A 13,876-nucleotide genomic window follows, 5' to 3' on the forward strand; every position below is an offset into this window, starting at 1 on the left:
GTGTCATGTTTCCCTCCCTGCCTCTGACTTCTAAAGCTCACCCTACTTCTGTCTCAAGGGGTGTTGGGAGGAACTCACTGGAGTACAGCCCATACTAGGTTGTTCCTAGAGGCCAGTTAGGTCCTTACTCCCTAAAAACAAGCCTCGTATAACCCTTGGCAAAACCTTCTTTCCTTGTTCCAGCTACTTGATTCTTCACTGGAAAAGGATCCCTTCACTTGCCTGCTGGCTACTTACAAAATAATTGTACTTCACATGAGGGACCGTTGTGGAGGATGAGGTTACACCATTCTAATAAGGACTTGGGATCTGTTAGGACATAGGCTCGTGATGAGCAGTTAAATAACTTGCAAAAGACAGTAAGGTGTTGACACAGGACAAGAGATGAAGCAGTCAGATTTCCAGGACTTTGAGTCCAGCTGGAGGTACATAGTCATTCCAGTTCCAGCTTGGTCACATGGTCAGAGCCCGACTATAAAAACAAACACAAATAAAAGTTTTAGAAAGATTAGACATGCTTGATCAGTTTGGGAGGCATGTAGGCAGTGGGACCAAGTCCTGTGCTCATTCCATGAGTTGGCTGTTTGAAACCAGGAACTTATGCAGGGACACTTGGCTCAGTCTGAGAGGAAGGGACTGGACCTCCCTGGACTGAGTTTACCAAGTCGATCACAGTCCTCGGGGGAGGACTTGTCCTGGAGGAGGTGGGAATGGAGGGTGGGCTGGGGGTAAGGGGAGGGCGTGGGAGGGGGGAGAATAGGGGAACCCATGGCTGATATGCAGAACTGAATGGTATTGTAAAATAAAAAATATATATCACAAAAAAAAGAAAGATTAGACATGACGGCACAAGCAGTGAATCCTAGCACACTGGAAGAAGAGGCAGGCTGAGCTCCTTGTGTTCCTCTGGCCCACCCTGCCCCAAACAACTGTACGGATTTTGATGATGTGAGATGCCCTCTTCCCCGTGAAAGTCTTGTTATAGAACAGACAGTCATCCCACTCAGCTTTACAAGACCTCTTGAGTCAGATATCATGTCCAGTAGCTTAAACTTTATCAACATTAGACATAATAGATGGAACTGTAAGGAACAATACCTAAGCGGTTCACAAGTAGAATTTGTACTTAAGCCACAGCATTGCTATGCACTTCTCTGACAGAATTACAAGTGCTTTGCACAAGGTAGGAAGGGCACACACAGGAGCATTAAAGGAAGAAGGCTTCTCCCTTGGAATACAAAGAGTGCAGTTACTAGACACAGGCTTCACATTTACAACTGCATGGGCTGACATTGGCATCATTATAAGTAGAGATTGATTTCTCTAGAACATCTCCCTTCTGAGGAGCGGCCCTGTCATTCATGTCAGAATGAGAACCAGTCACATTCTCCCTCCTACACAATGCTCATCACCGGTTGGTGTTGGCTTGTCTCTTGTTGCTGTTTCTTCTTTCAACTTTTAATGAAAACCACACATTCATTTTTGGGCCACTTAGCTTTTCAGAAGGAGTCACATTTTAAAATGACATTTAATATAGACCCTAGATGAATGACTTGGAACCCAACCTGAATTGGACATATAAGTCATTCAGTATCAGGAGAAGTTCTCATGTTGCTATTTTAACATGAACTACACACCAAGCTTGACAGAAAACATATCAAACTGTCATGAAGGACCAAAACAGCAAAAGATTACAAATGCCCATTGACCTCTTACTGAAAATACAGAAAAAGCCAAGACTGCTTTATGTGAATGCCATTGCTTTTTATAAACAAGGGAGGAGGATGCCTAGGTGATCATGTCAGAGATTGTCCTCTCTGCTGCAGTTTGAAGAAATGAGCTTCCTTCAAGATCTGGTTAATGTGGGAGTAAGGACCTTGTTCTTGGCCCAATACATAGTCCTCATCGGAGAACTCGGGGACTTCGGAGTTAAGTTCAGCATGGTCCGGGTTTAAGCTGCTCTCTGGTACACTTTCTCTCTTGGTGTTATTGATGCTGCTGTGGATCTTTTCATTATCACTGCTTGACGACTGGAAGGAGAAAGACAGAAGGAGGATGGCTATTATGATTCTGTCAATATTTCCTGGTCAGCTTGAAGACTACTGTCATCACGCTCTACAAAAGGCTTCACAGTCTATAAAGTGCAATCACTTGGGGAGCTCACTCCTTTCTCACAGAAGCACTATAGCTCAAGCTGGTGGTTAATGGTACCCATTTGACAGAACAGGAAAGAGATGTCCCACAGGCCCAAAGGCCAGTCTCTGGGAATGTCAGGGAGAGGGTTCAAACACAGGCTTTCTCACTCCAAATGCGTCCACATATCCTCTGGCCCTGTTTGTACCATGCATTCCAATTACCTGCACCAGGGAAGTGTGCTCCCAACCTCCAGGAGAAAGCAGCAATCAATGCTGCAGACTGTGATAGGATTTGATGAAACAACTAAGATGGAATGCAGGTCCACGTTCCAATGTGGCAAAGAAATAATGGGGAAAACTCCATATATATATATATATATATATATATATATATATATATATATATATATATATATATATATATATATATATATATACAGGTACACACACAAATAACAGGATCCTTCCATACCTGTCCCCAAGAGTGGACATAACTGTTCTTCCTATAGCAATTCAAGGCTCCACTCATATCTCCAAATGCCTTGATAGTTTTAAATGACAGCTGTATGCCAACACTCAGCATTTCTAATGACTAACACCACTTGGTCTCCTTTTTGTGGTTCAGTGTGCTTTCTGTACTGTGTGTTTGCTCTTAATATTGTCTTTCACAGAAATAACTTCACTCTGTCATAATAGTGAGACTATTTGTGATTCTCCCCCCAAAATGTGTCTTATTTTGTAATTATGTAGACTCGGGATGCGACACAGTGGTAAAGTGCTTTCCTCACATGCATGGGACCTTGGGTTACAATACCTTAGGTATAGGAACACTCATGGACTTCTTGCTTTAATCTTAAGACTTTGAAAGGGGGAGGAGGTGATCACAATGACCCTTACCTAAATAGAAATGGTGGACAATATTGGTATTGAATGTCTTATTAGGCCATTTTTCATCTTAGTAGCTCTGAGAATGACAGACATCAACATCCTCATCTCACTACATCACCCACAGGTAGCCAATGGCAGTATATGTGCAATGAGATTCATGCATTCAAAGACTGTGAGAGACACAGAAGGCAAGTGATTCTGCGTGTGACTGGTAAATAGCTCTCCATGGATTTAAGGGCTATGCTTGTGAAAGAGGTCTCAGAGGAACCCAGACAAACTATACCCCTTAAAGGCCTCCAGTGAAAAAAATCTAGATGTAGCAATTTTACTGTATGTTTTGCTTATAAACACTCAAAAGCCATGTAACCTATCACATTGATTAAAATCACCCAGTACACACTCTGGTTTCCCTTTTCTTTCTTTCTTTCTTTCTTTCTTTCTTTCTTTCTTTCTTTCTTTCTTTCTTTCTTTCTTTCTTTCTTTCTTTCTTTCTTTCTTTCTTTCTTCTTTTCTTTCTTTCTTTCTTTCTTTCTTTCTCTTTCTTTTGTTCTTTCTTTCTATTTCTTTCTTATTCCTTTCTTCCTCCCTCCCTCCCTCCCTCCCTCCCTCCCTTTCTTTCTTTCTTTCTTTCTTTCTTTCTTTCTTTCTTTCTTTCTTTCTTTCTTTCTTTCTTTCTTATTTCTTTATTTCTTTATTTCTTTATTTCTTAATTCTTTATTTTTCTGCTGGACTATATTCTGAACAATATGGAAAGTAGGGGAACCATCAGAAATGGGAGCATATTTGGTTTACACTCTTGTGACATGAATTTTATAGTATCATATGTAGAGGGGTTATAGTACATTAAGGGGCTCAGGGTATGGTGACATGGGTAGAGAGCTCACCGAGCACACAGGAAATACTGGGTTGAAGCCCAGTTTAACACACCAGGTGCTGAGAAGCACTGGTGTAGAACCGGTGGAGTTTGGAGAATCAGAATGTCAAGATTATGATCATCTTGAGCAAAATAGTCATGTTGAGGTGAAATTTATCCACCTGAGACCCTGCCTATGAGAACTTAAAGAAAAACTCACAGCCCTGAAAGGAATTCTTCAGAGCTATTTTGAAGAAAACAAAAGATGACCAGCCTCTCATTTCTAGTTGACATATAATTTTTACCTCAGTTGTATACAGGCATAATTATTACAATAATGGTCATTGATGGGTTTTACAACTTCAGTGTCTCAAATATTAACAACTAGAAATCACTAAACACTTTTTACAAGGGAGGAAACTTGCAGGTTATATTAGCATATGCCTGTTACACCAGCACTTGGGAAGCTGAGGTAGGAGGATCTTGAGGCCAGTCTGGATTATATAGTGAGGTCCAGGCAAACCCTAGATGTGTACAAAAACCTGCCAAAACAGAGAGCCAGACAAGTAGTCAGGCAGGTAGAGAAAGAAGGCCGAAATAAATCTAATTAATAAATGATACTACTTATATTAATTAAATAGAGTATCACGGCCCATTTCTGGTAACAAGGAGGGTACAACTGTGTTTTTGCCAGTATAGAATGAAGTTCCTAGTTTCTTTTTTTTTTTTTTTGGTTTTTCGAGACAGGGTTTCTCTGTGTAGTTTTGGTGCCTGTCCTGGATCTCACTCTGTAGCCCAGGGTGGACTCGAACACACAGAGCTCCACCTGCCTCTGCCTCCCAAGTGCTGAGATTAAAGGCATGCACAACCACCGCCCGGCTGTTCCTGATTTCTTATGGGATGTCTATTTTTCAATTTTTTGAAAACTTAGAAGGGTAGCTAATAAATGCCAACACTAATAATTGGTTGGAAACACACTAATGTCTTAGTTACTTTCTATTGTTGTGAAGACACCATGACTAAGGTGGCTTACAGAAGCGCTCTTGGAGACCTACTGTTTCAGAGGGTAGTTAGAGTCTGTGACCACCATGGAGGCTGCATGGCAGCAGGAAGGCAGGCATGGGAGCTTATAACTGGACACACAACAACGAGGCAAAAAAAAAAAGAGAAAGAGACAGACAGACAGACAGACAGCAAGTGCAAACTGTGAATGGCATGGAATGGGGGTTTGAAACCTCAAACCCACCCTCATAGTGACACACCTCCTCCAACAAGGCCACACCTCCTAATCCTTCCCAAACGGATTTAGCTACTGAGGATCAAGCATTTATATATATGAGCTATTGGAAACTTTCTGACTCAAACTAGCATACACTTATACAGCTTGAGACAGGAAAACATTATTTCTATGTTTGGGATAGCTTTACTTTCCATCTCATCTATAGCAAGAGGTTTATAGACAAAGATTCACTTTGTAAGTAACTGAATCACAGAATGCTACCACACTGCCAATAAAAATCTAAGTGAGACTCAGTTTCTCCTAACTTCCAACAAGACATTAGAGAAATGAAGTGTAGTGCTGGAGAAGAGACCTTGGGAAGAGTGCTCAGTGTGCTCCTCTGTGGTGAAGACAGACTAACCTCCCACTCGCCAGCAGTGCTTTCTCCATCCACAGGAGCTATTCATCTAATCAGGAGTCCTCCCAGTTACAAAGCCTGGACAATGTAACACTCGTGCTGTGAGAATGACCTTGAGCAGGAATCTTTGAATTAAGAAATAGTTATGATGCAGGACCAACTGCGAATTGGTTTACTGCTTGTTCGGCTTGCCCTGTTGACAGCCCAAACTGCTCTTCATAGCAGAAATATTTTCACCTTCCTACACCTCAGTTTCAGAGGGGACTTCTTTTCCCAGAACATAAAAGACCTGAAGTGCTTCAAGACTGTCCAAAATTTTATTAACATATGAATGCTTCATATCATGTACTGACTGGTCCCAGAAACGTCTCTTCAGAATGCCCATTCAAGTAGGAAACCCAATACTTTAGGAAAAAAAGATTTATTGGCTGGGTTGTAGTGGCACATGCCTTTAATTCCAGCACCTGGAGAGTGAGGAAGTTGGATTTCTGTGAGTTCAAGGCAAGATTGGACTACAGACTGAGTTTCAGGACAGCAAGGCCTATACAGAAAAACCATGTCTTGAAAACAAACAAACAAACAACAACGATTGATTGATTTATGTGTTCTTGAGTATATGCTATGTGCACCATGAGTACTTAGGTGCCTGTGCAGGTCAGAACAGGGGGATGCATGCCCTCCAACTGGAGTTACACATGGAAGGAAACCCCTCAGTATGGATGGATATCCATGTCCTCTGAAAGAGAGGCTACTGTTCCCAACTGCTCAGCCATCTCTCCAGCCACACAAAGCCCACTCTTGTTTATTTGCACTCTCAACATAGTTTAGCAATTGTTTTGGGCACACCCTTTCAGGTCCACACACTCTGTAAAATAAAAGTGTATTTAATAAGAATCTGGGGAAGAACACCTCAACATTTAAAGATTCCAGGTGTGCTAAACAATGATGTGGCCCAGGTGCATGTGCATGGGCAAGGTTATACTTTGTTCAAGGCCTTAATAAAGTCTGCATGTTTGCCTCAGAGCCAAAGAAGCTGTATGGCCAGCAGAGAACAGGTAGAGCTCTATTTGAGGACAGGACAGAGAATCACCTGTGGTGCTTTTTTCTCAGTACGCTCAGAGCCATACTCACTTGGACTGCACTTGTGACAGAATGCCTGGGTAGACACATGCCCTTGGGATGCCCAATCTACCCAAACACATGTTTGTGTATTTACTAATGGAGCAGGAATCTCACCCTTTTCTGATAGGCCTCCGAGCTGGAACTGACCCGAAAGCCTCCTCCCTGAGGACTAGCTATCATGGCTGACTACATTGTTGAGTACAAGCTTGCAAAAGAGGGATGCATCCAGCAGTCCTACCCAGCTATGAAGCCTGTGAACCACAACAACCAACACGGTCAGATAACCTTAAGGGTGCAACTGTGGCACAAACATCAGTGGTAACCTGCAGACCCTTAATCAGCCTTCAGCCCTGATCAGTAGGAGGGAAATCATACCTGGAACAGGAAACCTAGCCAACTACCCGAGGGTAGAAGTAGTAATGGAATCTGGAGAAACAGTAACTGCCACTTTACCAAGACAGCGTATTCCCTAACTACATTTACCTTATACCCACAGAGAAGTGTGGTCTCCATGCATCATGATGGAAACTTCCTTTTGCAACAGACAGAACCATTAAAGAATAGCACAATCAATGAAAATGCAGAATTGTGGAGCCACCTCAAAACGGACACGAGGAACATAGTGGAAGAGGGGAAGAAAGATTGTTAGAACGGAGAATCATGGAGTTTACAGTGAGACTGTCTTCTAGGAATGACAGAACTGCACCCATAAAGTCTCACCACCAAGAGGTCCGAAGCATGAACAGAAGAACAACTGTAACAGATGTGCCAGAGTGGACAGGGAAGGCTTGAGTCACTCAATGCTATAAAAACAAAACAAAATGAAACAAAAATAAAACCTATGGGCATCTAAGGGGACAGTGAGAGAAAAGAGCACACCATCTGCTTATCCAATATCAAATGTTCAGTCCAGAAGACATGCATAAAAGTAAGGTTATACTGACTTTAGTAAGATTATATTTACTTTATTTTTCAGTCCCTGAGTGTGTGTGTGTTTGTGTTTGTGTGTGTGTGTGTGTGAGTGTGTGTGTGAGTGTGAGTGTGTGTGTGTGTGTGTGTGTGTGTGTGTGTGTGTGTGTGTGTAATCACATTAATGAAAGAGAGGCCAAAAATTTGACAGTGAGCAAGAAGGAGGGGTATATGAATGGGTCTCAGGGGTCAAAGGGAGGGGAGATATAATTATATTATGATCTGAAAGAATAAAATTAATGACAGAAGGAAAGGATGAAAGTCACCTGCACCAGCCAGTGTAGGAAAGGCAGAATATTAACAGGCAGAACAAGAGCTCAGGAGTGTGAGGAAGATTTTGAGAGGCAGACACATGATGATAAGATGAGGGTATGTGGCCCCTACAGAATTTCTCCAGCCATAGAAAGCACAAGAGCCATCATGGCAAGAACATGTGGAGGCTTGGGGTTTCATGCTGAGAACTCCATTGAGCTGAACAGAGAGATATTCTAATGGACAGAAGGGAAAGAGGACAAAGAAAACGGAGGCCACCCACAGAGTTTTGCTAAGTATCCCCAAACAGGCTGGGCTCATCTTGATGATGTTGGCAGAAACACATGGAACATGCACTGGTACCCAGAGAGTGGAGGAGGAAAGAGTCACTGAGAGCTCTGTACATACACACAAGAACATCCAAGCCACTGCAGAGGACTCCTAGCCGGGTAAGCATACATTCCCGGGATGGAGTTTAGCAGGCTCCCCAGGTTGAGTTCTCCAGTGTAATCAATGGCCAAGGAAGGTGCAGCTGCAGAAAGTAGGGTGCAGTGAGCAGCTGTAGAAAAGGAACTGCCAGAGAAATGGTGGCAGGGATGCAGACAGCAGCTTAGAATCACAGGAGAGAAGGAAGACAGCACCTGGGAGGAGGATGTCAGGTCTCCAGGCTCCGCAGGAGGTAGAAAGAGACCTTCAATTTGCTAATGATACAAATGACGAGAAAATGGAAACAGAAGCCATAGGAACAATGTGATCGAGGAATAGCATCACAAACACTAAATGGAAATCCCCGTGTATTCATGATATAGAACTGGATAATGCTTCCTAAGTGAAAAGCAAGTGAATCCAAGATCTTTCTACCTTCAACCCCAGCTCTCTGTGCAATTCCATTCCTGTATGGCTGAGAGACATTTGTTTCTGAACCCCAATAGTGTAACAGGTACATGGATACACAGTGGAAAGGAGGTTCTAATATTTGGACTGCAATTGGATTGGGGAATCCAGAGTAGAGCTGCAGGCAGAGATTGTAGGTGAAGATGATTAAGAAATCTCATTTCAAAAACTACAGAAGAGTATTAAAAAGATAATCTCCGGCCGGGCGTTGGTGGCACATGCCTTTAACCCCAGCACTCAGGAGGCAGAGCCAGGCGAATCTCTGTGAGTTCGAGGCCAGCCTGGGCTATCAAGTGAGCTCCAGGCAAGGCGCAAAGCTACACAGAGAAACCTTGTCTCGAAAAACCAAAAAAAAAAAAAAAAAAAGATAATCTCCTCTCAGGTGGTTCCATGTCCTGTGCGGCTGGCACTTAAAATAACCAGCATGGCCCACAAACTGCTAACACCAGAAAGAAATGTAAGAGGCTACTAAACATTCCAGCAGACACCTAACTCACCCTGCATAAAACAGTGGTGTCACTAAGAGCTGTAGTCCCAACAGTTGGGGAAAATCAAGGATGCTCAGAAGTCTAACCGGAATAGGTGAGAGGCCCTTAATGCATTTTTCCCATTTGTCTTACTGCTCTTTTCCTTGGAACTTGAGCATCAGTTCTCATGTGATCAATAGCAGAGTGAAGGTCTGGGATCTGTACTAGTGACCCACAGCTACCGCACACTGTCCATTTCTTCTTTTACTCAGCCATCAGGAAAACACTGTGAAGCCATTGTTCTTTATCAGGAAGACAGACATGTACCAAAGCTTTCTGTCTTATGTCTGCACTACCATGTTTCATACCTTTGTTCCAGGGAAAAGATTTACACATGGAGGTCTAAGGATGCTAACCTTGGAAACAAAGGCCAGTATTCATATTTAGGTGACTGTATGCAACAGAAAACTCAGTGGGTCAAGAACACTCCTTGCTTGACTAGGGTAGGTCTGGGTATATTTTATCTAAAACCTACCTGTGTTTGTGTCCCAGAGGAAGGTACCTGTTGATAGACCTTTTATCTCTTGTTCGGGAAAGGAAAAATTGAGCCATACTTACTCATTACCTGATGAGACTTGTCCAGCAACCCTTTACAATGCTCCCTCCTCACTAAGTTATGCTTCCATCCAAACCATGCTGCATTACCACTTACTGGTTGTTAAATTGAAGTCTGTTGAGGTTGAAATGCCAGCTCTTCAGCACAAGCATCACTAAAGCTTTCCCAAATCCCTTCACACAACCCCCACTTGGCTCTTAGGTTTTTCAGGGAGAAAGCAAGAAAGCAGTGTAGCTAGTAGCATGCCTCTCTGTTCTTGCAGTTTATTTCTATCCTAACTGCAGAAGGGGTTCGAGTCTCCCTCCTCATTTGCAAGGTGGAGGAATTTCTGGAACCCCATTCCTCCTGGTTGTGCCTAGGAAAGCCTCTCTGACAGCCCTGTCTCTGTTGTGATGCACAGTGAAATCACAATTATGTCAATACTGAAAATCCTGCTCTACCTCAAAGCCATTGCAGCCAAGGAGAAGACTTTCTGAGGACATCTGGGAGGGTTCTCTAGTCTCATGGAGATGGAAATGAACACCACAGAGCGGGCAATGAGTCAAGTGTAGAAGCTAGGTGGCCATAGTTCCTACCTCTATAGCACGCGGGTCCTGGGCCTGGTCCTTCTTATTCCTCTTCGAATGACGGGGAAGGTGGGTGTCTTCCTCCTTGTCATTTCTTCTCCTTTTCCTGAAAAGAGTTTTAAAGGGAGAGGAACATCTGTCATCATTCAGCAACTGATCTTTCGGGTGCTTAACTTTCAGCCCCGTGCTGATACCCAAATCCACAGCCTTGTCTGGGTATGCACCAGTCAGAGCTGCTCTGATGGATTCAGATTCTGCAGGCAGATGGCACTAGGCAGTGGAGGAAACATATCAAACAGGAATTCTATGTACACCCAAAGCCCAAGTTCAAGTTCCCCAATCAGAATCTTAATGTGAACCACTGCTCAGGACTAAAAGCATAAAGACGTTATAATCAAATGTTGAAACTCTACCTGACCAGGCCCATTGTCCACTGAAATAACCGTTCCAGATTATATGGTTCTCAGCTCTGCCATAGGGCAGCTCTCAAGACAGGTGCGGCTTCTAGAGCCTATTTGCTCTTATGTCTGTTCAGCCAGTGGCTAGGAACAGACACTTCCTATGTACTGTCAGATTATTCCTGTTGCTATGGCGACAACTATTATGTCACTGTAGCTACTTCACTGCCATCATGACACAGTGGCTGATTACTTCCCTGAAACTGTGTCTAGAAGTGTTTAAATATTTCATTCCCTTACATCTTCCTCCCATGCCCTCATTCCACATAGAATTAGTTTGTGGTATTTGACAGTATTATTCTTGAATATTTCCCATAATTTATTATAAGGGCATTCTTACATCAGTTATTTAATTAAAGATAACTCCTATATGTTTGATTTGTCATATATTTTTCTGAGTTCACATACTTTCCCTAGTCTTTAATCTTGCTCTAGTGTCTATGAGAATACGTCAAGGACAGGTATCCCATTTAGATTAAAAACTCTTCAATTAAACATAAAAAAATTAAACTGAAGCCAAGTGGTGGTGGCACATGCCTTTGATCCCAGGACTTGGGAGGTAGAGTTAGGTGGATCTCTGTGTGCTTGAGGCCAACTTCATTTATAAAGCAAGATCCAGGACAGGCACCAAAACTACACAGAGAAACGCTCTCTACACAAAACAACAAAAAAAAAAGTTAGCCAGAATTTAAATACAGAAGTTATTCCTAGACAAAGAAGTGTTTACCCACATTACTGGCAGAATCTATTGCCGATTACACTTGCAAATTTTTCCTAACATCTCTTTCCATTGAACAAAATTAAAGTGGACAATTAACTAAATCGTAAAACACCCACACTTGTTGCACTTGTGATTTAATGTAAAAATTTCTTTAACAAAAAATATTTCATATGGTGAAAAATAATGAGATATTGCATGTCTAAATCAAATGATATCATCATGATACAGATGCTATGTGAATAAAATTATTAAGGAGATTTGTATATACTTTTACTTTGTAAAAAAAAAATATAGCCTGTGTGTGTCTTTCCTGAGGTATTTGTACAAAGCAGACTGATTTTACACACTTTTAGCTGCATAAGGAAAATGAAACACTTGTGCAATCTTTTGAATTCTTCAGTCATAAGCTTTCATGTGCAGGGATCATGTCCACAATCATAAGAATATGTTCATAAATTAATGCATTCAATATAGTTAAAAAATTTAAAGCTACGTTTAAACGTTTATATCTCTGTGTGTGTCTGTATGCAGACACATGTTATGGTCTATGTGTGGTAGTTGGGAGACAACTTGTTGTAGCTGGTCCTTTCCTAATGTCCCATGCAATCTGGTTTGAAATAGACCATCAGGCTTGGTCTCAAGGGCCTTTAACCACTTTTATCATTCAATAATTTCATTCATGCACATGATTTTCTCTGATCAGATCTACCATAAAATTTGTCTTCTGTGCCCCCTGGCACCTTTCTGTTCCAGCTTCATGTACTTTGTAACATCCTCCTGAGACCATGGAATGGTGCCTGTATGTGCACGGCTTTAAGAGCTTCTACTGGAGCAGAGGTCTCCTCTCAGGAACCAAATCCCTAACAAAACTGGATTCCTCCCCAATCGTCTACTGCTGATAGCTCCCCAGCTAGGGATGTGAACTCAGGAACTGCGTCCTAATCCATGCTGAGATTTTTCCCGGATTGATCTTGTGAATGTGTTGTACACATGGTCACATCTGCCTTTGAATTCATGTGGGCCACAGTTCTGTCCTGTTGAGCAAATGAATTTCCCCTGAAAATGTCCACCTCTGACTTTTACAATCTTTCTTTCCCTTCTTCTCTGACGGTCCTTGAGACTTGGAAGGGACAGATTCTTGGTTTAGATGTCCCATTTGGGGAGAGCATCCCAAGTCTCTTATTCTTTCAAGTTGACCATTGAAGTTTTTGTTGTTAATTGCTATCTACTGCAAAAAGAGGCTTTCATATGACCGTTGAGAGATGAAGTAATGGATGTAAAGAAAAGTTAGAGGGAAGTTTAATATTATTTCCATTAAGCAAAGTAACAGAACTAAATTCTATTTCCAGTGAAACAATTTAAGAGAATTTTGGCTGCCAGTACTTTGGTTGGAGGATTATTCCTCAAGGATTTCATCCACAGTGTCTGTAGGACAATGGAGTCATTATAATCCCTGATTTTCAGAGCAGCAGAGAGGACCAGACTAGGGAGCACTCCACATCCCAAGTTTTATATTTCTTCCTTAGATGGTCGGTTCTTTGAGGCTAACAACTGGGCTCTAGGGTCTATAGTGTTGGGACCCTTGGGCCCTAAGAGGGGTTATTGTCAAAGGTCCAACACCTAGACTCTCAAGACCTCTGGCCCTCCCAGACTCCTGGAACTCTTCCAGGGAGGTGGATCCCACCCTTTTCCATCTCTGGCTCCTCACAGCCTTCTGTCTTTCTTTAGCATCAGTGCTTTGGCTCCTCTGTCCTTCTGTTGTCCCTTGTTTCATCCTCTCCTTCTGCTCCCCATCCTTTCTGCCCCAGCCTGTCTGTCCCAAGAACTCTTCCACTGCCCCCTTGCTGCCACTGGTGCTACCACAAGGGCTGCTGCCTCTGAAGGGACAGCAGATGCTGCTTCTAGGAGTCTGCTGTCTCAGCTGCCCTCTCCTGTTCAAGCTACCAGCTTAGCCCAGGGGGTCATGAAAAACAAAACCCCAGACACCAAATTGGCAGAAAAGACCACAAGGGAGTTCTTCTCATGGACCTAACATTACAGGAGCAGAGGGCAAGCTGACTCAGAAAGTGAATCATGCTGCCAGCTCATACAGCAAGAATGGGGGTGTGGCAACAGTCTTTGCATCAGTAACTTCACAACCCTTCATGCTGATGGAGTGTTGTGAACTACATCCATGGCAGCCATCCCACTGGGCCACGAGGGCAAGTGCTGCCCTCTGTCCTGGGTGAAATGGCTGCAGAGCCTTCTGAGGTGTATACCCAGGACTGTATATTTGCTTTTGATGCCAAAATGCAAACC

At 42.7% G+C, this 13,876-nt stretch overlaps 1 protein-coding gene across 2 annotated transcripts in view; it reads right to left on the reverse strand.

Moving 5' to 3' along the window:
* Positions 1-1,743: 1,743 nt before the first annotated feature.
* The window catches only part of LOC143266776 (protein VCF1-like), a 463,727-nt gene continuing 451,594 nt past the window's right edge, over positions 1,744-13,876 (reverse strand). The window contains exons 1-3 of one of the 2 annotated variants that reach the window (XM_076562436.1): positions 10,813-10,978; positions 10,409-10,505; positions 1,744-2,030 (exon numbers count right to left, since the gene is read on the reverse strand). In XM_076562436.1, the coding sequence (XP_076418551.1) occupies positions 1,797-2,030; positions 10,409-10,505; positions 10,813-10,826 (345 nt within the window). In that variant the 5' untranslated portion in view covers positions 10,827-10,978 and the 3' untranslated portion in view covers positions 1,744-1,796. Of the gene's footprint in view, positions 2,031-10,408; positions 10,506-10,812; positions 10,979-13,876 lie in introns of those variants that run through there. The other variant, XM_076562435.1, reaches the window with a different exon arrangement.

Source organism: Peromyscus maniculatus, chromosome X (genome assembly GCF_049852395.1).
Source record: "Peromyscus maniculatus bairdii isolate BWxNUB_F1_BW_parent chromosome X, HU_Pman_BW_mat_3.1, whole genome shotgun sequence".
In the NCBI taxonomy this organism is placed as follows: Eukaryota; Metazoa; Chordata; class Mammalia; order Rodentia; family Cricetidae; genus Peromyscus; species Peromyscus maniculatus.